This window comes from Xiphias gladius, chromosome 1 (assembly GCF_016859285.1).
Source record: "Xiphias gladius isolate SHS-SW01 ecotype Sanya breed wild chromosome 1, ASM1685928v1, whole genome shotgun sequence".
Classification (NCBI taxonomy): domain Eukaryota; kingdom Metazoa; phylum Chordata; class Actinopteri; order Istiophoriformes; family Xiphiidae; genus Xiphias; species Xiphias gladius.
Window position 1 is genome coordinate 25,769,040 of NC_053400.1, and position 23,605 is coordinate 25,792,644.

The 23,605-nt window shown below is 40.2% G+C and overlaps 2 protein-coding genes across 8 annotated transcripts; one reads left to right on the forward strand and one right to left on the reverse strand.

Annotated features, from left to right (window-relative positions):
* Positions 1-723: 723 nt before the first annotated feature.
* On the reverse strand, positions 724-10,000 carry rs1a (retinoschisin 1a). Its single transcript, XM_040130773.1, has 7 exons — positions 9,842-10,000; positions 7,940-8,218; positions 7,547-7,572; positions 7,064-7,190; positions 4,433-4,574; positions 2,919-3,114; positions 724-2,162 (listed from the first exon to the last, which is right to left on the reverse strand). The coding sequence occupies exons 2-7, from the start codon at positions 7,992-7,994 to the stop codon at positions 2,010-2,012; spliced, it is 699 nt and encodes a 232-aa protein (XP_039986707.1). The 5' UTR covers positions 7,995-8,218; positions 9,842-10,000; the 3' UTR covers positions 724-2,009.
* ppef1 (protein phosphatase, EF-hand calcium binding domain 1) lies at positions 9,541-23,016 on the forward strand. Of its 7 annotated transcripts, none has more exons than XM_040130731.1 (20): positions 9,541-9,750; positions 9,883-11,531; positions 12,005-12,157; positions 13,769-13,816; positions 14,129-14,256; positions 14,366-14,426; positions 16,514-16,677; positions 16,768-16,882; positions 17,122-17,168; positions 17,424-17,590; positions 17,713-17,749; positions 17,942-18,091; positions 18,762-18,913; positions 19,013-19,250; positions 19,362-19,547; positions 19,642-19,784; positions 20,208-20,314; positions 20,415-20,578; positions 21,493-21,577; positions 21,673-23,016. In XM_040130731.1, exons 3-20 carry the CDS (start codon positions 12,070-12,072, stop codon positions 21,897-21,899), a joined length of 2,307 nt encoding a protein of 768 aa, XP_039986665.1. In that variant the 5' UTR covers positions 9,541-9,750; positions 9,883-11,531; positions 12,005-12,069; the 3' UTR covers positions 21,900-23,016. The 7 variants fall into 7 exon arrangements, 6 of the variants coding, with proteins under 6 accessions (XP_039986665.1, XP_039986645.1, XP_039986656.1 ...); XM_040130711.1 differs by having other exon boundaries at positions 9,883-10,202; XM_040130740.1 differs by lacking the exons at positions 9,541-9,750; positions 9,883-11,531 and adding an exon at positions 11,580-11,645.
* The last annotated feature ends 589 nt before the right edge of the window (positions 23,017-23,605 follow it).

Sequence of the window (23,605 nt, forward strand, 5' to 3'; positions counted from 1 at the left end):
AAATCAGTGGCTAGTTAGACTGGAGCCAAATATAGCACAGTGAAGGATTTTCAGCGGGAGTCTGTGATTAAAGCAAGAGAAGTGTCCACATATAATATTAAGACATCGCTCTGCGATACATTTTTTATTTTCAATTTGTCCTTGAACATGACCCAGGACAGGTAAAACTGCCCCATGTTGTGTGTTATGGAAAATCCTGATTGCTAATGATTGTAAATGACTGCTGACTTGAGTCTGTTTATATCATTAATGGGACAGAGTGATGACAAAGCTTGCCTTGCCAGTGACCTGAAGCCTTACATTAGCTTACTGACTCAACGCTCCAGATGAAAACGGAGGCTTCAACCCCCAGCAAGTCACATACACTGACAACTGAGACGAGAAAGAGAAGAGTGTTTGTTCACAAATATGAATGTGTTTCGTAAAACATCAGTTCTTTTTTTCATTTAGCTGTTTTCCCACTTCTTACAGGGTGTAAATAGAAATACTAAAGTGTATCTATACTGACCATTCTACTTTAAAAATTATAGGGTCTCATAATAAAAGCCAACTGTACATTTTTGAACAGCTCATATGTTTGTTTTGTAGCACAGACAGACACAAACGTTGACACAGACATGAGACGAGTATTCATTTAATCAAGGAAACAGTTTAAAGATACAATAAGGAATACATCTTCAGAGTAAGTAAAACTCTGCAGTGTATTCCCAAAGCACCATGGGAAATTGAATTGAAAAGTTAAAAAAAACTAATCAAAAAAAAAAAAAACGGGTTAACCACAAAACAAAACCACATCTGAATAGTAGTGAATTTTCCACCCCACGATCTTTATATTGCACTGAAAAAGCACCTGAGGTAAAAATTCTGAGTGTTTACAAACAAAAAAGAGAAAATAGGAAGTGAAATCACAGGCATATTTGAAGAAAATGTCTGGCAGTGTTCTCCATTTTTCTTATTATCAACAAATCCCACGAAAAGACCGAAATAAACGACGTGTTAGTCCTTTTCTGAATACTCTCTGGCTTTGGCACCCAAGACCATTTGTTCATACTGAAGATAAAGATCCAAAGAGTGGGTCACAATTATATATCTTTATATTGAAAAAAGTTTAAATATTTTCCTCAAACAGCTGGGGACTGTAGTTTTTAGCAAAAACTACTCAAACAGGAGTGAATGGTGCATTGTCGGCGACTATTTCCAGCTGCAGATTAATACACGTTTGACACACATTTAGTATTTAAAGCAGGAGGACAGTGTATAAGTTATTGACTCCAAATAAACTACAGTGATGGGCACTGTAGATCTTTGTAATGAAGGGAAATGTCACCTACTGGGATTAATAAAACGTAATATGGAATAAACTGTCAGTCTTTGGCCACGCAGACAATATTTTTTCATAGGATCAATTCATTTTTTAATTTTTTTTTTCGGTTTTTGTTGATGGTAAGAAAAATATAGGACATCACCAGCCTTACCCTTTAAGGAGAAAACGGAGGAGAGACTGACTGAGAGGTGCAGACCTGTAAATTCCCTGTTTACCATTAAACAGCAGGAGACAGAAATTAATTGACCTGTCACAGAAGGACACAAGTGTTTCGGAAGAGCTTGTCTCAGACCTGTGGATAGAACCTCCATCGCAACGCTGCCTCTCCCTCTCCATGCCTAATTACTGCTTTGAGTTCATGCCATTTCATTGCAAATGGAACAATCAATTGAGAAGTCACCAAATTAAAGCCCCCAGTGTGAGACTGGCTTAGCACAGACAATGGAGAGTGGAGAGAATGAAAACTCCTTGAGCATATTTTAATGAAATCACATAAGTCAAACTGTTTAGTTTGTATTTCAAAATGGTTTTAAACAGAATATTTTTGTCTCAAACTGTTTTTGTACACATGTAGCTGGAGGGGGCCAAATCTGTGGATATTATATCAGACCGCACTGTGACGATGGGGCTTTAGGTAGAGATGAATTTTTGGGGACAAGGCCTCGGGGACGGCGGGAGGAGAGGTTCAGTAGCATTTGTTCATGCAGAGCAGCAGCTCCAGGCGCAGAGCGATGCGCGTGTGCCATCCGAGGGGGAGGATGCGGATGTAGCGTGCCACGATGGGCGGCCGCAAAAGGTTCTGCACGGACGAGGAGCGGTCGGAGTTTCCGTAAAACACCTGAGGGAAGAGAGAAAGACATGGTCAGGATATTCTTTACTTTATAAAGACATCAGTACCGACTGAAACTGACTGAATATTCTCCTTGTCATGTTAGAGCTATTACCACTACAGCTAACAATGATAATGATAATGATGTAGTGCTGCAAGTAACAATTATTTTCATTATTGACTGATAATAGTGAAAAATACCAATCACGATTTTCCAAAAAGGTCATGGTGATGTCTTCAAATTGCTTATTTTCAGCAAATAACAAATTCTCACTTTGGGAAGTTAGCCACCGGTAAATGTCTGGCATTGAATAAATAACTTAAATGATTACTTTTCTGTTCTAATCAATCAATTATTTAACTAATTGTTTCAGCACTATAATTTTAATAACACATTTTATTATGTACAAGACTGCACTGTAGGTGAAACGTCAAGAATAAGACATTGTTCATTAAGACATATGTATTTAAAATCTAAATAAAAACATCAATTGTAATAATATTAAATTTCTATCTACAAAAGAAGATATGTTTTTCTTTTTAATGTCTGCAGGCAAATCATTAACAAGATTATAACAGATTTTCATCAGTTTTCAGATCAGAATTTTTTCAGAAAGATAAAATCTGAACTTCTTTAAAGTAATTGTGGCATCACTATCAGGACAGAGCCGAAACATATATCATCCGTCTAAGTTTTGTCAAAGTGACACCAGTGGTGTCCCCTCACTCTATAGTGTTGTGTTGTTTTGCCTGAGTTCAACTGACCCTGTTGTTTCCAGTCTGGTCCTTGTAATAGATCCAGTTGAGTTTTTCGTCGGTGCGGTACTGAACGCTGTACTTGGTGACCCACTCGTCAGCGTCACAGCGGCCCTGAGTGAGGATCCCTGACACCACCATCACCTCCCGCAGGTCAACCTGCAGCCACTGGCTGCTGTCCTGGAACTTAGACAGCCAGGCACACCTGGAGGACGGACACACGTACTGACTCTAGTAATGGCAGCACTTTACCACACACACAGGCTGACACTTTCTGAGGGCAGAGGTAGACATTAGAGCCAAACCGAAAAGAAAAGCCCCTTTTTCCAGAAACAGACATTTTAACTGGTCATATTATTAAAAAAATCGCATGTGTAACTAATAACTTTAACACCGTCCCAGTAAACCGTGACAGCGTGACAGGGAAGCAGCACGTACAATACCAGAACCCTGAAACTGAAGGAAGTCAACCATCATTGATTTTATTATTTCCACCTGCGCTTTTCTACTGTAATGTGTCAAAATTTCTTCTGTGAAAAAAACCCCTGTTGTTTGAAAAATTTCCATATCAGTGTCAATACAATACCTGAGTTTCTGTAATGATACCAGAACAACAGTTTTCAGAAAATACAGATAATAAAAGAATTACTAAACAAGATTAACAATCTCACTGAGCCTTTCATACTCATTTGGGGTATTTGACAGTTTTTCGATATTCAGAGCTAAGGATGCATTTTTGGCTGTACTCAAAAAGTTTTTCTCAATCAGCTTCTCCACGAGGCTTGTAATGGTAGATTTAAGCAACTCTTAAAGAAGTAAAATAACTTAATAATTGTTCATTTTTAATTTTTTGTATTAAATTCTTCTAATGTATGCTTTTAATTCTTACCGTTATTACTCTCTTCTTTTTTTTCTTTTTTCTTAAATAAATATATACTGCATAATATACAGAGTCATAGTTTCCCTTTTTGGTCTCTTCACTTTTCTCCCTCAGTATTGATAGAATAAAATATCTAGGATTCAGATTCAATTCCAAGACCGATGTACAACAAAAGTCCATTGTTGGTTTCATAATATAAAAGCAAAAAAACATAACCAAAATACAAAATACACAACTGTCCACACTGAGCAGAACAGCTCCTCGGTTTCAGTTTTATATAGCATTTCTATCTTTACCTGTCCTATTTACATTGTAATATTTTAGGCCAGAGTATATTGGCATGTCAACTTTACCAGTCGCACCTTACATAATGAGACCTTTTCTTTGAGCCTGTTTTTTTCTAATACTGACATTTTTTACTTGGGTCTTTTCGCTGAGACAGAACAGTAAACCATTGCTGGCAAAAGCAACTTTCTGTGAGTTAAAAATGACAGCAAATAGGTTTTGACAACCTCAGCCTTCACTATCAGAGATTAAAAACACAAGTTACATGAAATAAAACTCTGCAAATATTTTGTTTACATTATCTGAAAAAAACTTTCTGTGAATGTAAAGATAGGTCTGCATGTTGGCCTGGACTTACCCGAAGCCCTGGGTGTTCAGCCGGGCCTTACTTGGGAGCCAAGAGGAAAACCAGCCGGTGTACTGGTCCTGGTTGGAGCAGGTGATCTGGTCTGCGCTCAGCGATCCGGCCTCTAAGCCTAGAGGCTTGTGGTATGGACACTCTGCAGGAGGATCAGAGACAAATTTACAACAGAGGTATTAATTTAAATCCCTTTTGTTATTTCAGTTAACATCATTTTTCACTTAAAGACCTGCTGGCTACATGGATTTCAAGGTCACCACCCCGATAGAGGAGAAACACAAAACACGTCAGCCTACAGCTAAGAGAGTAAAACACTGAAATGTGACCAGCACAGGATCCTTACTAAGCATCTCTGGACTCTCAATTCTTCATCTCTCTCTATGCTTTTCCTCTCCCTCCGTCCTCACCCCTGCCTACTCCCATCCTCACACCCTCCTGCTCCCAAAGCCTCCGCCGTTAGCAGCCCCATCCTAAAAGCCTGCACTTTAATTCTCCACAGTGAGAGATCAGCGAGGTCCATTAGGGCGCGAGCGGACAGATGGCCATGTTCTACTCTCCACAGCTTTAGCTCTGTGTTGCTCTCATGTTTTGATCTGTCAATCTGTCCTCTCACTTCCATGAAAACAAATGAGAGCAAGTCCTTTGTTGACTTGGTAAACGTAATTTATAAATTTGTGAATGGGAGAGATGAGAGGGATGCACATGGGCGAGTTTTTTTCCCCCAAAGTTTCAGAAAAAGTAGCCTGCTGTGCTTTTGTTTACTACTGGCTTAAGCCTATCTGGCACAGGGTCACATCCTGTCTAATCCCAGTATTACAACGCATACAGCAGCAGCGTCTGTGTGAGTCGGTCAGCAGATAAGTGTTTACATAACGCTAATGCCAGTGACTCTGTAGTCTCCCCTAATGTATTTCCCAACCGAATAAAAGACATTCAGAAGGCCCGAATTATTGAGAAAAACGAGGAGGTGAGAGACACAATGAACTGAGGAGATGTGAAGTCTGATGCAGCACAGGAATGTCTTTCTCACTCATCTTTTCTCATGACCAGGTCCATGCGGTGGTAATAACTGGTTTCTGTAATTGCCCGACTGGCACAGTCTATTACGAGTCCCGTAATCTGAGCGTCGTGTTCTGAGATAACGATTATCTGCTCAACTTCTTCCTCCTCTCCGTCTCCGGCTGCCATGTGATTTGTGGCTCAGTTGACACAGACTGATTCACAGAGGAAAACCATTTCGCCGTACATCAGTTCTGCCTTCTTCTTTTCTTCAAGTCTGATATGATACAAGTCTGACCTTTATATCTCAGGCTCATTTTGAGGGAGCCATCAGTTTTTCTTTTTCGTTTGTTTGTTTCCTTGCAGGACATTTCAAAAACGGGTTTCACATATTGCACAGAGATTTGGTGGGAAGATAAACCCCATGCGCAGTCCTTAAATTGATCACAAAAATGAAGATTTCCATTTGCTGATGAATATGAGCCACTAATGGACACTGCGGTGAGATTACTTTGGCAACTGCTTTTTCCGAGATCAAGAATGAACTTGCATTGTCAACCATGTGAGTAGTTTTTGGTTTGCATCTGGATCCATGTAAAGGGGTTAACATTGTGAGCATTGAGCATCTTTGAATATGACCTGCTGCACTTGTATCCCCTGATTGTCCATATCTGTCTATGTTGTGTATATTTTGATACAGATTAAGATCCAGATGCAAACCACATTTTCTATTATTGAAATAGTAAATATAGAGGATTGTGAAAGCCTCGGCGGAGCTATTTCTCTTTCTTTTCATGGCTCCATCTGCATCACCATCCCCGAGGATGTCCAGTGGAGCATGTCCACCCTGTGGCGTCAAATCTGGAGTCTAATGCGCTCATGCATGTACATATAGAGATCCCCCTCTCTCTGTCTCTGTCACACACACACACACACACACATTAAAACTGTCCATCTATCTGCATTGTAGAGCTTAAATGATCAAATGTGAAGATTTACAGTTTTAGTTAGTCTTAGATTATTGTAAATGGACTTTTCTTAGGATTTACATTTAATACATTAACTACATTAATTACATTTAATACATTAATTGAGAAAATATTCGACAGATTAATTGATAATAAAAAATAATCATGAGCTGCAGACCTACTGTGCGGTATACTAAATTTCCAGCAGCTGAAACAGTCAGACATGCAGCATTTCATTCTTGTCCTCATCCACCCTCTCAGCCAACTCACAGCTTTGCATGTTCATTATCTGAATCTGACCCCCCCCAATCACAATTTACTCCTCCTTTAAAGTGCTATTGTTAGTTCAATGGTACAAGTTGATCATGTACTCATCAAAAGTCACTTCATTAGTGGGTCAAAGAGTTAGAAAATCGCTCCTCAGCATGTGGTTAAGTGCCCAAGTAATTTCTTACACTTAAGGAAACCGAACATCCATTATGAATGGTAAAAACATCAGTTTGACATTTAAGTGCACAAAAGGAAAATGATTCATTTTACACTAATGAAATGGCTGTATTTTAAAGAAAGTCACAGGTTATGGGCACAAAAAACAAAAAGTTTTTGTGTGTGTCTTTTTTTTTTTTTTTTTAGAGAGGGAACTGTATTTGACGGTTATTACCTGGCATGCAGTCCACTCCTCGCACCATGGTCGAGCCAGACGCAATGGAGGAAAACTCAGTCGGGGATTCTCCTCCTTCACAGTCACATTTGCAAGACCTGCTGGTCCATGCCTCGGACACACCCGCCTAGAACACACACACACAACATTTAACAGATGCAATCCAAATTGATATCAACAGAAATACCTAAATAAATAAATAGGTACTGTTATTTCAAAATATAGCTCGTTTGCTAAAAAAAATTTAAAAAGAAGAATTTCATGGATGACTCCAAAGAGAACGATGCTGCAAAGAGACTTAACCTTCTAATATCTCATCACAGCAATGAAAATCATTTGACACTGATGAATGACAGTTGAACAGAGTAGGCTAATCTCTGGGGTGTGGTTGATCTAAAAGTGTTTTTCAAAAAACTCTGAATAGGATTCTAAGAGTTAAATCATTGCTGACATTTTTGCTGTGTTGTTGAGGCTGCTTCGTACCTCTTGAGCATAAATGCTGACCAACACTGTCCAAGCAGACGAACAGAAAATAAAACAAGGTCCAGGCAGCCCGTGAAGCACGGAAGAAAAGAAATAGGGATAAGATGAGTAGTCATCCATTCTAACAAAGTCTGTGCATCAATCTGTCAGTGTAACCACATTAAAGAAAACAGTTAAAATAAACACAACACAAAGATACAGAATCAAGTATAATGTCACCAAATAAAAATAGAAAACCCCCAAAAAAGCTAAGAACTAGTTTGACATTTGAGATCAGAGTTTCAGAGGTTTTTTGATTTCACCACATTCTATATCCAATTTTGGTAAACAGAGATTATGGGTCCACAACTCAAGAGCAGCACAATGACCAGAGTGTAAAGACTGAAATCGTACCGTTAGCTTCCAGAAGAAGCAGGGTCAGCAGGAAACACTGCGCGTTGAGTGCCATCTTCCAACCTGCCTCAAACCAGACGAGCCCAACTGTGGACTGAGCAACCAAGCCAGAAGTGATAGAGAGGCTGGATTACAATAATCCACAGGACATTAATGGCCTTTACCTAATACCATCCTTATCTGACAAAGCCCCTCCTGCAGCTGTTCACCCACCACCATCAACACCAACGGACATTCTGGAAATCACTGCACACGCACAGGGCTCAAGTCAAAAAAATCCTGCGGAAAAAACAAAAACATCAGGCCAGCGTGGTCAGCAGTCGGTTATGTGACAGATTTGAGTTGTGTGTGCGTGAGTATATCCGTGTGTGTGTGTGTGTGTGTGTGTGTGTGTGTGTGTGTGTTTGTGTGTGTGTGTGTGTGTGTGCAACAGAGTCAGTGAGAGAGAAGAATGGGTAGAGGGTGGTCATGACTTATGCTGGGCCTTGTGATCCATATGATTGACCAGAAGGTCAAGTTTGCTACATTTGCCAATTATATTATCATGTTGATTATAAAATAGATAGATAAATAGATATGTTGAATATTGAAACTTTTAATATGCAAAAATATCTAAAAAATTATCATGGAATTAGTTGTGGCATAATTGCATATTTAACTGGGTTTTTATTTAAGTCATTTAATATTTTTTGCCTTTTTCTCCTTTGTTTGTGGATACACCAAAGAACTGAATTATTGAATTGTCACATTACCGTTAGACACCATTAAAGCAAACAAAAAAAGTGTACACTAGTATAAAATCTGTTTGCAATTCAACATCCCCTCTACACTTAAATCTACGAAAAACTAATCTATAAATTCTAAGAGCTGAAATTTTCTGAATATACTGTAAAATGAGAGAAAAGGGGCCCAAAAATCTTCACAAATAAACCAACAATTCTGCCTCTGTAGTTTATCTATTCAGTGACAACAACTGTGATAAGTGATGCGGGAAAAGCCTAAATCTAGAAAAGTCTTTCCCTTCTGATCTTTTTGCGAGATGCAGCCACGATTAGCAATTTCCACCTTCTGTTATCTCAAGATTGAGATCAGGCGTAGCATTCCACATTTGTAAACAAAGGTATCCTTCGATCGCTAACATTCATGTTGTGAACGTGAATAACGCCCAGAACAAATTAACTTTTTTGCATTGCCAAAAAAAAAAAAAAAAAGATTAAAAAGAGATGGTATAGCGAAGTGCTTTTAATAGATTTCCAGGCATCGAGGAGGTAAAAGTCTCATACAAACATACTGGAATCTCTTTGTTCTTTTAAAACTATCAATGATTAAAGAGGATAAAGTGGGATTTGGAAAAAACACACATCTTGTATTTATACATTTTAACTCTGTTCTATGTTTTTTAGGTATTGTATATATGGAAAATGTGGAATAAAATGCTTACGTGACTGTTTTTATAGGCTCATGACTTTTCTCTCTACTGTAGACCCTCAGGCTCTAGACATCTAAACTCACACTGAGAGTTTTATAGCAAGGTGGGTGAACGTAATTAAGCCTAATTATATAAAGCTGTTTTCAATTTGTGTTCATTAAAACATCCCTCTTACTCCTCACACACCCTCTTCTTCCCTGCTCTCATTACTAGTGGCTTTATAAAGAAGCTGCTGTAATTTTCCTTTTCTTTTGAGTGTGTTTGTGACAAAACCGACACAGCAAAAATGAAGGCTCCCGTCCGCGCAACACGCAGGAGTCCTCCGCAAACAAAGAAGAGGATTCAAGCCTATTCCACTCTCATCTACAGAGCTCATAAAGAGGTCAGAACAACAGCAAAAGCAGTAACTTGTGTGGACATATGTTTAAAAATTAACCAGAAAGAAGACCATTAATTTAGTCCTCTGCTCTTACCTGATACTCAAACCTCCTGCAACTTTTCATCTCTTCTGCAGGTGGGTCTGGCTGGGATGAGGAGTCCAGACTTCCTGGCCAGTCGGCTCGGTTTTCCCAGACCGTTCCTGCTCAGACTGGTGAGCTCAGAGGCTTCCCGGCTGTCGAAAACCAACAGACTAAAAGTCATCACTCTGCAGGAGCTCAATGCTGCTGTCACACTTGTACAAGCGAGGACTTGCACGAGAGCTGCTGCATGAAGATTTGGACTTGAACGAAACAAAAATTTACTATTTTTATTATTATATTAAAGAGTTTAATTTTTTTAATCTGTTGCCTTTATGCAAGATGCAAGTTTTGCATGGTGATGCCAAGTCAGTAGGTAAAACAACATTAAGTACTCACCCCTAGCAGTTAGTTGGTTTATGGAAGCTTAAGTGTTCAACAAATCTAAGTCGTACAGTTGCAATGTAGAGAAACTTATGAGGGTGTAGGCACAGTATTTGAGAAGTTTGAAATGCAAATTTCTGATAGGGTACTTGCTAGAAAGTGTTTCTCTGGTTGCATTTCTCAGTTGATGCAGTTACAATGATGGCCATTTTACCAGTGTTTTGGCTAACATGCTCCAATCTGGTATTGTTTTCAGTATTTCGGACAAATTAAATATTGCGGTAGGGTGCGAGCTTTTGCTTCCAGGGCATAGTGAGTCGGTTTTAACGTGAGCCCTACTGCTTGCTTCAATGTACATTCAAACTTCGTTTCTCATATCTGTCTTCGCTTGCTGTCAGTTTGTCCTGTCAACCAGTCTGTGCCTCTCAAATCTCAACTTCTAGTTCGATTTTTGTCTGGTTCCCACAGATTCTTTTGTAATTTTTTTTTTTTTTTTTTTTTAATTCATAAGTCAACTTAAAGGACCAATGTATAGGATTAGTGGCATCTAGAGCCAAGAATAACCCTTCCCTTCAGCCTTCCTTTTGCAAGCGTGTAGGAGAAACCACAGTGGCCTTCAGGTGACCTAAAAGCCCTCCCAGTGTCTGGTTTGTCCATTCCAGGCTTCTGTAGAAACATGGTGGGCGCCATTGACTAAGGCCATGTAGATATGAAGGGCTCATTCTAAGCTACTGAAAATGATTCTTGGTTTCAGGTGCTTTACGCACTGATGAAAAAAATAATTGTAAACATGAATAGAATAATTTCAGCCACGCTGGTCCTTTTTTTAATTACTTCGTCCAGATACACAAATAACCTTCTAGCAGCCATTTTTAGAAGGCACCGGGAACAAATTCTGGATTAAGACTAAATAACTTGCCTGGCAGCTACTTTTCATAACATCTTGTCAAGAAGTCAAAAAAAAAGTCAAGTTGTCCTTGGACACATGTGGCACCGACGCTCCGGAGACCACGAATTGACAGAGGACTCCTGGGACACTGTTAGGAAGTTTGTTCAGGAAATTAGCGCGAACTGGGTGGCGGTGGCGGTTGCCTGGGCAACATTTTCGAGGTCTTTTTTTAACCGCAGAGATGGTGGATCGGTGGATCAGTGGCTCCTCCACACTGCGGTGCGGCGTTCAAAGCCACCTGATGATGCCTCCGCCTCCTCCTCCGTGCGCTTCGAGCTCTCCTCGGCAAACGCTATCACCCCTCACACCCAAACCGCCTCTGAACAGCCATTTGGAGGAAATGTAGCGCAAACCACTGTCTGCAGTTTCGATGTAAGTCGGGGTTTTTTTTGTTTTTGTTTTTGTTTTTGTTTGTTCCCTTCCTTGTATCACATGGATTGAAGGGTCCCGTTCGTGATTTCCGGATCGCGCGGATTCAAGCCGCAGGTAGGAACCATCCAAAAAAAAAAAAAAAAAAAATCAACAAACGCTGATGATTTTACTTGCACCGGAAATAAAAAAATAAAATAAGCACGTCGTCGGAATACGATGCTGCGTGGAAATGCAGGGAAGCGATGCGCAATAGGCGGCGTTTACCTGCCGGTTTGATTAGTTCTACACGTTTCTCCGACCAACCCAAGGCAGGCGGCTGTTTGGGATTGTAAACCCCCGTTGCTGTGATGCCAGACAGGCTGAGGTGATACTAGGATTTAGGGAACCTCTGAACAAAGTGACAGACGCACTTTCCTTCTTGGACGATCACTGGTTGATGCAGCATGATAACGGTCGGTGGTCTTACTTCTCAGGTCCCTCGGGTGCGGCGGCCCCATGCCGCCAACCAGACGTGGGCCGGTTTGGGAAACGCCGACTAATGTGTGACCCCGGGACCTCCCTGCCGGTCGTCATGGGATGCGGCACCTCCGTCGCCACGGAAAACCACGGGAGAAGAGTGGAAACAGGTGTGGCCCTTTTTGAGGTGGAGTGCACGAAATTATGCAGGCTCAAAACGCGGGGAGCTGTCATGAGTCCCCCCCTCCAGTCCAATCCAGGACCGACTCACGCTTTCCTTGTCCTGTCAGCTGGAAAATTTCGACGTTTGGACCTGTTGCCCCAGAGGAGAGATGTGAAAAAAACCACAGTGGCATTCGAATTAGAGCTGGCATGTTCATACACCTGGTGTATGAACCCACAGACCAGGTGTATGTTCATCCACCTGGTCTGTGGGCAGACGAGCTGAGCACAAATGGGCCGTGGAGCTCAGAAATAACTTGAATGAGGCTTTTGCCAAACCCTGTTTTTTTTTTTTTTTTTTTTTAAACACGGAGTAACTCTTACTTCTGCCTCCTTACACAGACTTTTAGTTGCTTTTATTTTAAGATTTCACAAATCACATTTAAAGCCTACACCCCAGTTTTGAGAATCACAGCATATATCGACAAATATTTACCGTCCTCCCCTCAGACCAGGTTGAAAACTAGAGCTGAAACAGAGAGCTGATAAATCAATTAGTCAATCGACGATATCTGATGAATTATTTCAGTTTATTTTTTAAATGTATTTATTTAATGTTTATTTGTATTAGGACAAGTACATTGCATGAATCGATGCCACATAACAGAGCATTTATAGCCTAAGCTAGTTTGCAGTGCCTGTCTGTAGATGGGAAAATAAAATAAAAAAATACATGTGTAAAATACATCAATACATGAAATCAACAATGTGTCCATACATTACAGCACAAAACTCATCAAGAAAATACATACAGAACAAGCAAACATGCCAGATATTCTCTGTCTGCAGCTTGTCAAATGTAAACATTTGCACATCTGAAGACATTATCTAGGATCCTGTGAAAATGTGATGGGCTTTTGTCACAGTTTTTTTTTTTTTTTTTTTTTAACATTTCAGAGTTTTAAAACTTAATTGATTAAAAGAAAAAGAGAAAGTAAGCAGACTAATCAGTAATGAAAATAATCATTAGTCGAGGCCTAAATTAAAAAATAAAGATGACATCAATCGGGTTTCCTAAATTTTGGATCTGTTTTACCAGTAGATATTTGTGCTCTTTTGAAGCATAATTCCTACGGTTTATTTCACGGTTTTTATCGCTTGTCTTGCTCTGTTTTTGTTTTGTTGATCTCCTCAGTGAAGCAATTTGTAACGTTATTTAGGAAGTGCTCCTTAAATAGCGTATAATTAGCAGTAGTCATGTCAACATTGTGCTTTTGTATTCTACACATTTCAATGTCACATTGTGGAGTATGAATGTGTTAATTATTTCTGCATTTGTAAATTTTCCCTCAGACTTGTTGCAAAAACACACGCACACATACATACCCCAGATGTTTGATAAATGGCGCTCCTCTTTCTTTGCAGTCTGTCTTCTCTCCTTTATTTAATTAGTGCTGTTTTCTCCCGAAAGCTCTTTTAATTTGCAATTTTTCCAGTCCCACTGTTGCTCATGACCTGTGTGTGTGTGTGTGTGTGTGTGTGTGTGTGTGTGTGTGTGTGTGTGTGTGTGTGTGTGTGTGTGTGTGTGTGTGTGTGTGTGTCTTTATGCTAAATTGTAGATTTTCCTCTCACGGAAGAAGCAGTTAAGACTCCCACCCCGGCTCTGAGTAAGACCCTGCTCATCTCTAAAGATCCGTCTGTGGTATACGAGTCATGTGCATGCATCTGTGTGCATTTTTACATTTAACATATTTACCTGACGATGAAAAGATACAGTAGCTCGTACTTTTGGATCAGAATCAGTTCTTGAATTAGAGACATACGTCACTGTCACTTTATAATGGAACTGGAAATGGCCATGCTGTGCTAGAACACAAAATAAGAGCTGAAGAGTCTCACATGTCAGATTTCTGTGCTATATGTAGCAGATTTTCAATGTCTCCCATCTAAATAAACTAACAGGTGGTATTTTGTTGTAGCTATGAAGGCAGCTGTTTTGATCCAGCGATGGTACCGGCGCTACATGGCCCGTCTTGAGATGAGACGCAGGTACACCTGGAACATCTTTCAATCGATTGAATACGCCGGAGAACAGGACCAGCTACAGGTGCCTCTCGGTGCAGGCCTTTTCCCCCTGCTTCAAAACTTAAATACGCGTGTATGCTAATTTTCAGAAGCATCGTAAATCTTAAACACTCTTTTTTTTCTTTCTTCAGCTCTCCAGTTTCTTCAGTTTCATGCTGGACAACTTCACTCAGCTGAATGGAAATGGGCCAGGTTAGGAGCCAACATACTCTTATCTAGAGAAAGTGTAGATTCGCTAGTAGTATGTGTATTGAAAACTCTGATTTCATCCTTGTTATTTGGAAATGCTGGAGGTAAAGTTGGTTTTATTTTAGAAAATATTATTTCACTCTGATATTGCAGATGTCATGCAACACGTTTTCTGTAAATGCGGAACTCCAAACTTTGTCCTATTTTGCTGTTTTGCTCTGAAAGTGTAAAGTATTCACTCAAATTAGCACCTTCTGGGTGTCTCAGGAACACTGGAACTTGATTTTGTGACGTTATTCTGCGCAATTTTAACTTTTATTTATGCATTTTTATAGCCGTATAGATAATTTTCCCAGTTTATTTGCGGTTAGTCTGCTATTATGTGAAACTGAATAAGTAAAGAAGGGTGTTTTCGACAAATTCTTTGGTATAATACAAATAATGACAGATTGAATTTTGATGATACAGTAATTTCAACCAGTCATTAGTTGGTGTTTAATGGTTGTTGTTTTGAACATGTTCTAACAAAGGAAGATTGTCTATTGATATATACTTTTACTTCCATCAAATTAACACTGGTGTTAGTCATGCCACTGTATTCTGGTCTAGATTAGAAAACCCATGGCGTATACCTTGTTGCTTAGCAACTGCTGTGAATGTGGAGGCCAGTGTGTGTGTTGCTGTGTTGCACTGACACAGCTGTGGCTTAAGTGTGTATTGACCCACTTCTCCAACTAAAAAGCATAATGCCTTATTGACGAGCCAGTCCTTAGGTCAGCCCTTATTGCAGCGTCTGCAGTACGTCCTCGTCGTGGGTTTTACGTCGTGTCAGTGATGCAAAGAGGCCAGACTCTGTTGTCCGTATTTATAATGTACAGCATCTGTGTTTGTGTGTGTGTGTGTGTGTGTGTGACAGAATAGGGGACATTTAATAGTCACCAGGAAGGAAATAGACAAAAGACTTACAAAATAGAAATAGGCTTGAAGGTTAGTGTCTGCTCATGGCTTTTTTTTTTTTGTGTGCATAAATTAGAGACCGTCGGTTTTCATTAGCATATCGGAGTGGTCTTTCAATACGACCCATTGAGTCCCCGCAGAGCTGGATGTGGTGTTGTGTCAAGCTGTTTATTACAAAGAACTACAAATTAAAATCTGTATACGGAATATGTTTTAGTTCAGTGGGTAAACCCTTCACTTTTTTCCCTTCCAAAAGATTTTACTTCATCAATGTTACCTAAAGACACAATCTGATTGCCGTTAAGTGCCTTTTTACAATGGAAAAGAAACCAAGACTATCACCTTTTTTTTTTTTTTATTCCACACATTCTTCTTCCCTGTCAAAACCTGGTGCTTACATGAACCACAACACAATTCAATGATTTAATCCATAGATTTCGCCCACCTGGAGCCACAAAAGGCTTTAATACAACATTTTTCATATATGCAGTGGCACTCCCCAAGACCTGTAAACAGACCTTGATTCCCATTTGAAGTTTCAGCCCATCATAGATCTTCATCGGGTCTGGCAAAGATCTGTGACAGATCAAAACATTGCAGCTGTTAAAGTTATTATGTTACATTCTACTTTACTCTATCGGGGTTGGGCAGTGACTGTCCACTGTTAGGGGATATAAATTTGTCCACCATCGGAGATTTTTCTATGCTGTTTATTTAATGGTATCTACCGTTCCAATATCTCTGATTTTAGGCCGTTGTGAGTAATGTTGCAGATCAGTGAGCAGAACTATATTGGATTACCCAAATACCTTGATTTGTCAGGTATTCAGTTTGGTGATTTAACCAGAAACAGACATTCCTCTCTATCAGTATCAGTAGTGAATCGTGAAACAAGATTACATACTGCATAGTGTAGCAGTAGATTTTATTGACATTGATTGTAAAATGTTTTAGCCTACTTTTAGAGCAGAAAGAACGTTGTTCGCCATTTTCGTTTTCATTGTGCTTTGAACAAGAGGAAATTGTATGTTTGTGGACCTCTAGCTTTCATTAGAGTCAAACTCAAAAGACGTTCATGAGAAAATGTCTTGAGCGCTCAGTATGTTCACAGCTCTATACACTGTGACCTCCAGACTTGATCTCTCAGCTGCTGGACCAAGTGACAGACCCATGGTTAGACAGAGAGACCTGCTACAACCTGATCCCTGTTCCAGACTCGTACATCGGGCCTCGACTATCGTTTCCTCTCTCCGTCTCGGATACAAATGCTCTGCTCAGTGCATTTAAGGAGCAGCAGGTACCGGAAATGTGTCTTTGGTCTTTCTCACTCTCACTTGTTATTGTCTGGTTTTGATTTTTGGGGACTCATTACTTTTCTTCCACATAGACTCTACATGCCAGATATGTTATGCAGCTGCTGTACGAGACCAAAAAACTCCTAAAACAGATGCCCAACGTCATCCACTTGTCAACATCCTACACCAAAGAGATCACTATATGTGGTGGGTGACCATGGCCTCAGTTTCACTTGTTCGTTCAAGGTTTGAATTCAAATTCAAATTGTTTGTAATTTTTCAGTACACCTGCAAAGTAGAATGAAATGGAGTGTGCACCCGCTACATACAGTACAGTGAGCAACTGACTAAATTAATGACCATCTCACTGGTTAAATGATTGCTGATGTCTGTAAATGTGGATTCCTATTGCTGGCTTCTCCATTGCTGTTTTCCTTTTGGAACAGGTGATCTGCATGGGCGGCTTGATGACTTACTTCTCATATTTTATAAGGTAAGGCTATATATTTTTTCTTTTTCTATAAAACAATTTTCTTTAGCACCATTCACTACCTGTTTTACGGCAAAATTATTTTTCCTGCAGATCCATCTGATTTCATGGAAATGCAGAAAAGATTTAAACAAGCAAATGTTTGTGAAAGTCAAAGCCACATCAAACATAGCTGAAGCATGCACTCAAGACTTGTCTAAGCTCTGATTTTAGATTTGTGACAGTGTTTTGATTTTGTGGCGTGTTGCTGTTATTCAGAATGGCCTTCCCTCTGCGGAGACGCCATATGTGTTCAATGGGGATTTTGTGGACCGTGGGAAAAAGTCAATCGAAGTGGTCATCCTCCTGTTCGCCTACCTTCTGCTTTACCCAGACTACATGCACCTGAACCGAGGAAACCATGAAGACCACATAATGAACCTCAGGTGGATAGGAGGAAGGGTAGAAATGAAAGAAAACATTCATCCATTTAGGTTTACCACATACATGAGCAGTGAAATTAAAATAACATTCTCTCAGTGTGATATTTGTTACATTGTTGTTTCAGATATGGGTTCACAAAAGAAGTCATGCAGAAGTACAAGGTACAGTGAAGTCCAGATACATCTCGTTATTCTGCTTTTGTTATGCACAGAACTACTGTCGCACATTCTGCAGGTTGTTGCATGTAACTGGTGACTGTCCCAGCTGGTGGAGCCGAGTGGGTTAATCTGGCTGAGCTGTGAAATAAATTCCTGTTTCACTTTTGACTTTTGACTTTGTGTGACTGTGTGCAGACTCATGGCCGTGAGATCCTCCAGCTGTTTCAGGACATCTTCAGCCTTCTGCCAATCGCAACAGTCATTGACGGGAAGATCCTGATCGTTCACGGAGGGATATCAGACCAGACGGACCTGGACTACCTCAGCTCCATAAAGAGGCACAAGGTCAGTGGAAACGAGCAGCCAACCTTCAGCCTCTGCTCTTTTAAATGCAATAATCAGTTTTTGGCCACTAGAGATCAGAAAACTGTTCTTTTTTTTTTAAATGCTGACTGATTCACAACCACCACACATCAATTTAGTTGTTAGGGCTAAAATGTTAACAAACAGCTGGCTATGTTCCTATCCAGCAGACAAGGAGCAACGTGGAGCTCATTTGGAGGCATGTTTCTCTCCATTTAGTTGTGGTCTCCACCAACTACTGAGCAAAATATCTGGGTTTTAGCTTAATACATCTTAGACTTTCTGCAAGTAGCATACACTGGGTTTCACAAAATGTTGGTGGGGTTTTTTTTTTGGTTTGTTATCTTTTTTTTTTCCGAAAGATAATAGTTTTAGTATGTAATTTTAATATTTTAATATGTATCTTTAGGTTGTATATTGACCTTTTTTATTTACTCCTAAGAATTAGTACTGCACACTCATTGTTAAGTCAGTTTAATTTGTGTATCCCAAAATTCACAAATCACCAATTTGCCTTTACAATCTGGATAACACATCTTCCATTAACTTCTATCTCCAGACACTCGACATACATCTGTTTGAACTCCATTTTACAAAACTAAATACCTTTTATTCTCACTTTATTTCTGTCTTCCCGTCTCTGCTCTTCTAGGTGAAATCTTCCCTGAGGTTTCCCAGACGCAGTTTGGAGCAGCTGGACATCGGTCAGTCCTGCAGAAAGGCAAAAAGGGTTAGATCGACAGATGGCTCTCGTCCCGGCAGCAGTCGCAGCCACAGCAAGAGCCAAAGAACCCCCAGTCTGAGGTCTGACAGCAGCCCACAGATGCTTGCAGATGTTACAAGGTTTTTATGTTCAATTAGACTTCTTGTTTAAAATTACCCTTTTTTTTTTTTTTTCTGAAGAAAGAGGCGACGCGGGCTCAGCCGACAAGACAGTGCCGCCTCCACTTCTTCCTCCTCCTCCTCATCGTCCTCATCCTCCTCTTCGCTCTGCTCTCCTCGAACTCCATCCAGCCTCTCGCCTCGTCCATACCCATCTTCTCCCAGCATGCCTTACAATGTCCTCCAGGTGCCTTTCCTGGACTCTCTGTCCTCTGTTCCCCCTCCTTCACCGCCAAAGCATGAGCAGGAATGGAAACAGGTCAGAGGAGTGGATTCGGTGAAAAAGAAATTAGTATTGTTCAAGTGTGCACTATTGTGATGGGTTCTGTGTCTTCATCTGCACTTTTATCAGCTTTCCTCTCTCCTGCAGATAGTGGATATATTGTGGAGTGACCCTAAAACCCAAGACGGCTGCAGTCCCAATACATTCAGAGGAGGAGGCTGCTACTTCGGCCCCGACGTCACCCAGAAGCTGCTGCTCCAACACGGACTCCAGCTGCTCATCAGATCCCACGAGTGTAAACAGGAGGGATATGAAATCTGTCATGGTGGACAGGTAGACGGGATGCAGCAAATTACTTTGTTGTTCAAAAATCTACTATAAAATGTTTGAGCCTGGAGAAATAAATGTGTGCATGTTTGGTCCACAGGTGATTACTATTTTCTCAGCATCCAACTATTATGAGGAGGGAAGCAACCGCGGTGCCTACATCAAACTGGGCAGAGAACTGGTTCCCCGCTTCTACCAGTACCAAGTCAGCCGCACAACACGCAAACTCACCCTGACACAGAGGTACAGCAGGTGTCTGGTGTGTACTCCGTGTGTTTGTGTAAAACCGGTCAGGTTAACCGCAGCTGGGCATAGGACTACTGAGGCAGTTAGTCGGTTAAATGGATTAGTTAATTCAAACAAAAATAAATGCCAACAATTTTGACAATCAATTAATACTTAAGGTAAATTTATTAGCTGGTTCCAGCCTCTGCAGTGTGAGGATTTCCTGTATTTTTCTGTTTTTAAATTGTTATATATCAAATATCATTTTATAATCATGATAAGTATTTTTCAATATTTTGTGAAATTTTATAGACTAAATGATTAATGGATTAAGCCAATAAATAACAGACGGATTAATCAATAATGACAATAGATATTTGTAAATTAGGTAAGAAAGCTCAGTTTTAGTTAATTACTTGTATATATCCTCTGTCTCTGCAGAGTACGAGCCGCTGAGGGCGCTGCTCTCAGGGCCTTGAAGGAGAAGCTATTTGCCCATCGCTCTGAGCTGATGGAAGGCTTCCAGCAGTGCGATCAGAATAACACCGGTGACCTTTACCCACCATGTTTACTCATCCATTCATGAACATGAATTTACCGAGGTTGACAGGTATAGCTGTTATAGGCAAGCATATCTTTTTTTTTCAGGTAGTGTGTCAGTCGGTGAATGGGCTCAGGTGCTGGATTCTGTACTGAGACTTGACCTGCCCTGGCGGACACTCCGTCCACACTTAACCCGTCTGGCACCAGATGGGAGCGTGGCGTATCTGTCCTGCTTCGAGGACATGGGACCCGGGATTCCTCTGCCTCAGGTCAGAAGCGAAGCGTTGGAAAGAAACCAAGGACATTTACCCAAGTACTGTCCTTAAGTGCTATTTTTCAGAACCTAGTTACTACCTTAAAATGCAGCATGAGCGTTTCAGTATTGATGACGGTGCATTTATTGGTTTTATCTCAGTTTAAGTTTTAGTAAGCGAAAGAGGTTGGAGACTTTATTCAGCATGACGCCAAGTATGCAAAGAGAACGTCTCCAAATGGAAAGATGTACGGTTTTCCCTCTGCAGCAACAGTTACAGTATGATGCATTGCTGTGGTCAAAACTCTTTTGTGTACCAGAGTCAACAACAAACAGTGGAGGGTCAGTAATAATGGGAAGAAAAATGGAGGGGAGCTTGACTGCAGAAAAGTGATGAAATGTTATATGCAATATGTGCACAAGTATACGCATTTAATGGCACTTAATTTCCTCTGCATGAAGAATAGTACCAAGCTTGAAGCATGTTACCATCCAGACTCACTGCCAGTCCAAACTTTTTTCTTTTTGGTGCATTTATTCATCACATACTCTATCAACCATATTAAATTCTCACTTTTCTGCATTCAGCAGCTCCCCTCTTTTTCTTCAGGTTGTTTGAACCACAGACTCAGACCCTTACATCCAGACCCTTTAGAGCATTCGAATACTGCTTACATTTTTAACACTTCGACTGGAACAATTCATCATAATGTGTACTTTTGAACGATAATAATACTTCCTTTTTATTGAACTTTTTTTTTTAAATGCAGTACTTTTTAAAAGGAATTTTTTCCCAAATGATACTGATACTCTTAGGATTATTGTACTTTGTAGTTCTATAATATAGTCATTCACTGCTGCTAATAAATACAACAACAGGTTTAGTTGTCTACCATCTATCTACTTTTCTTTTCCTCTTTATTCTTTTAGGTCACTCCAAACTTGGCTGAAACTCTGTTCAGATACAGGACAGACATTGAGATAATATTCAACATTATAGACAAAGACCATTCAGGTAAATAACTACTATATATCTTTGAAGACAATGTTTCAATAATTCAAATTGTATTCTTCAAAGTTAAGTCTGTGAGTGGCATGTGTTATGTTCAGGTCTGATCTCCACGGAGGAATTTCGTCACACTTGGCGTCTTTTCAGTTCCCACCTGGGCGTAGACATTGATGACAGCGCCATCGACGACCTGGCACGAAGTATCGACTTCAACAAGGACGGCAGTATAGACTTCACTGAGTTTCTGGAGGCTTTCAGAGTGGTACATAAACTGGACAACAAGGATCAGCAACTTAACGAAAAGACCGATGGAGAGAAGTACTCGTGAAGGGAGGAATCTGAATTCGAAATTGTAGAAGTCCTGCATGATCAGCAAAGAAACTAACGGAGGAATTGAAGTAGGAAAGCAAGGATAAGATGACGTAATTTAGTATTTCTTAAGCTTTTTAAGGAAAAATCCAACAGTAAACATTTGGACACAAAAAATGTTAGAGATTCAGTGATGTACCTTACAGTTATTGGTGCATGTCGTCAATTGTGGGTGTCTGGGACAGGTAGGTTGGTTCCATCCACCACTTTGTCTGTACAAAATGGAAATCCCTCCAATAGCTGTTGAGATATTTCACTTTGAAACCAGTCATGTTCCAAAGACGATAAATCCTTACGACTTTGGTGATCCCGTGACTTTTCATCTAGCAGGTTTTTTTGGTTCAGTGTGAAACTGAAATTTGTTGCTCTCCAGTAGGATTATGTTGGAAGAAGCAAACTTCAGCCAAGTGAAGAAAGGACCTAGAGGACCTAGAGAAGGTCAACTATAGTAATTTGAAGCAGGTCTTGAGGCTACACAAATAGTATTTTAGGTACAATTTAATTTAGTGCAGCAGTTGCAGACTTCTGAGAAACAGTAAACAACAACACGACAGCAGAAGTACCAGTGCGATGCAGCACAATCCAATACAGCCGTTCTGCTATGAAGTCTACTTCAATGATGCCTATCATGTTCAGTTTTTCTGACACTGTCATAGAGGTTTTAATTAAGCTATATGTTTTAGCATTGAGGTCATAGTTAGTAGTGGTGTTATGCTGGACTTCATTGTACTCAGAGGTGTTTCTAACATTCTGCCCCCTTATGTATGTAAGTGGGAAGGACAAAAAGTGGAAACACCTAATAAACATGTAATTGAATTTACACATTTCCTGCAATGTCAAATAAAAACGAACATTATAAACTTCGTAAAGGTTGAATACGTGGCAGAGCTGTGGAATTAGATTGCGAGAAGTTGTACAGGTGTACCTAATAAAGTGGACACTGGTTGTATCTCAGTTCTGTAGTATTGCTAGTATTGATGACTGAAGGCTTCAGCATTAGAAAATATAGAAACACACTGCCAGTAAAGTCTGGGTTTCCGCTGGTATGTGTTGAACTGTTTAATAAAAATGAATAAAATGGCTTTTTTAAACTACTTGTTATGTTTTGTGTTTATTTTTACACTGTGTGTGTGTCTGTCTGTGTGTGAGTGTGTGTGTGTGTGTGTGTGTGTGTGTGTGTGTGTGTGTGTGTGTGTGTGTGTGTGTGCGCGCTACTTCACTCTGGCATCCTGCCCACTATAATTATCATACAGTGAGAGCAGTTAAACAGGCCCAGGCATCCTGTCAGCCTGAGTAAATAATAGGTTCAGATTTTACTGAAGACATTAACTTACACATACACACACACACACACTTTAAACACATGCACACCCACTAGTTGCAAGAGGCGACAGATGTGGGGGGGCAACAGACAGTGAGGTGTGGAGACTAATATTTTTTTAAACCTAGTGCAAGGGTTTTTGGAGATTTCCTTATTTTATATCAAAGTCTGAGTGTATGAACACTTTATATCTTTAAACCACAAGTAAAATTGTTGCTGCTACTACTATGATGAAGCAGGTAAAAAGAGCGTCTCCCGTTACCTCCCCATCCACCCCCAACTGTCAAGAGTGTTTTGCGTATTTCACCCCTCCTTCCTCCCATCTGCCTGTCCTGTAGTAATCC

Excerpts from the sequence above, each read along its gene's own strand:
- rs1a (XM_040130773.1), bottom strand. The coding sequence starts at position 7,994 with ATGGCACTCAACGCGCAGTGTTTCCTGCTGACCCTGCTTCTTCTGGAA. Across the intron at positions 7,191-7,546 it reads TCAGCATTTATGCTCAAGAG|GCGGGTGTGTCCGAGGCATG; the intron begins GTACGAAGCAGC and ends TGTGTGTTCTAG. Across the intron at positions 4,575-7,063 it reads AGGAGTGGACTGCATGCCAG|AGTGTCCATACCACAAGCCT; the intron begins GTAATAACCGTC and ends ATCCTCCTGCAG.
- ppef1 (XM_040130711.1), top strand. The coding sequence starts at position 10,028 with ATGCTGCTGTCACACTTGTACAAGCGAGGACTTGCACGAGAGCTGCTG. Across the intron at positions 12,158-13,768 it reads CGGGAGAAGAGTGGAAACAG|ATTTTCCTCTCACGGAAGAA; the intron begins GTGTGGCCCTTT and ends GCTAAATTGTAG. Across the intron at positions 17,169-17,423 it reads TACTTCTCATATTTTATAAG|AATGGCCTTCCCTCTGCGGA; the intron begins GTAAGGCTATAT and ends GCTGTTATTCAG.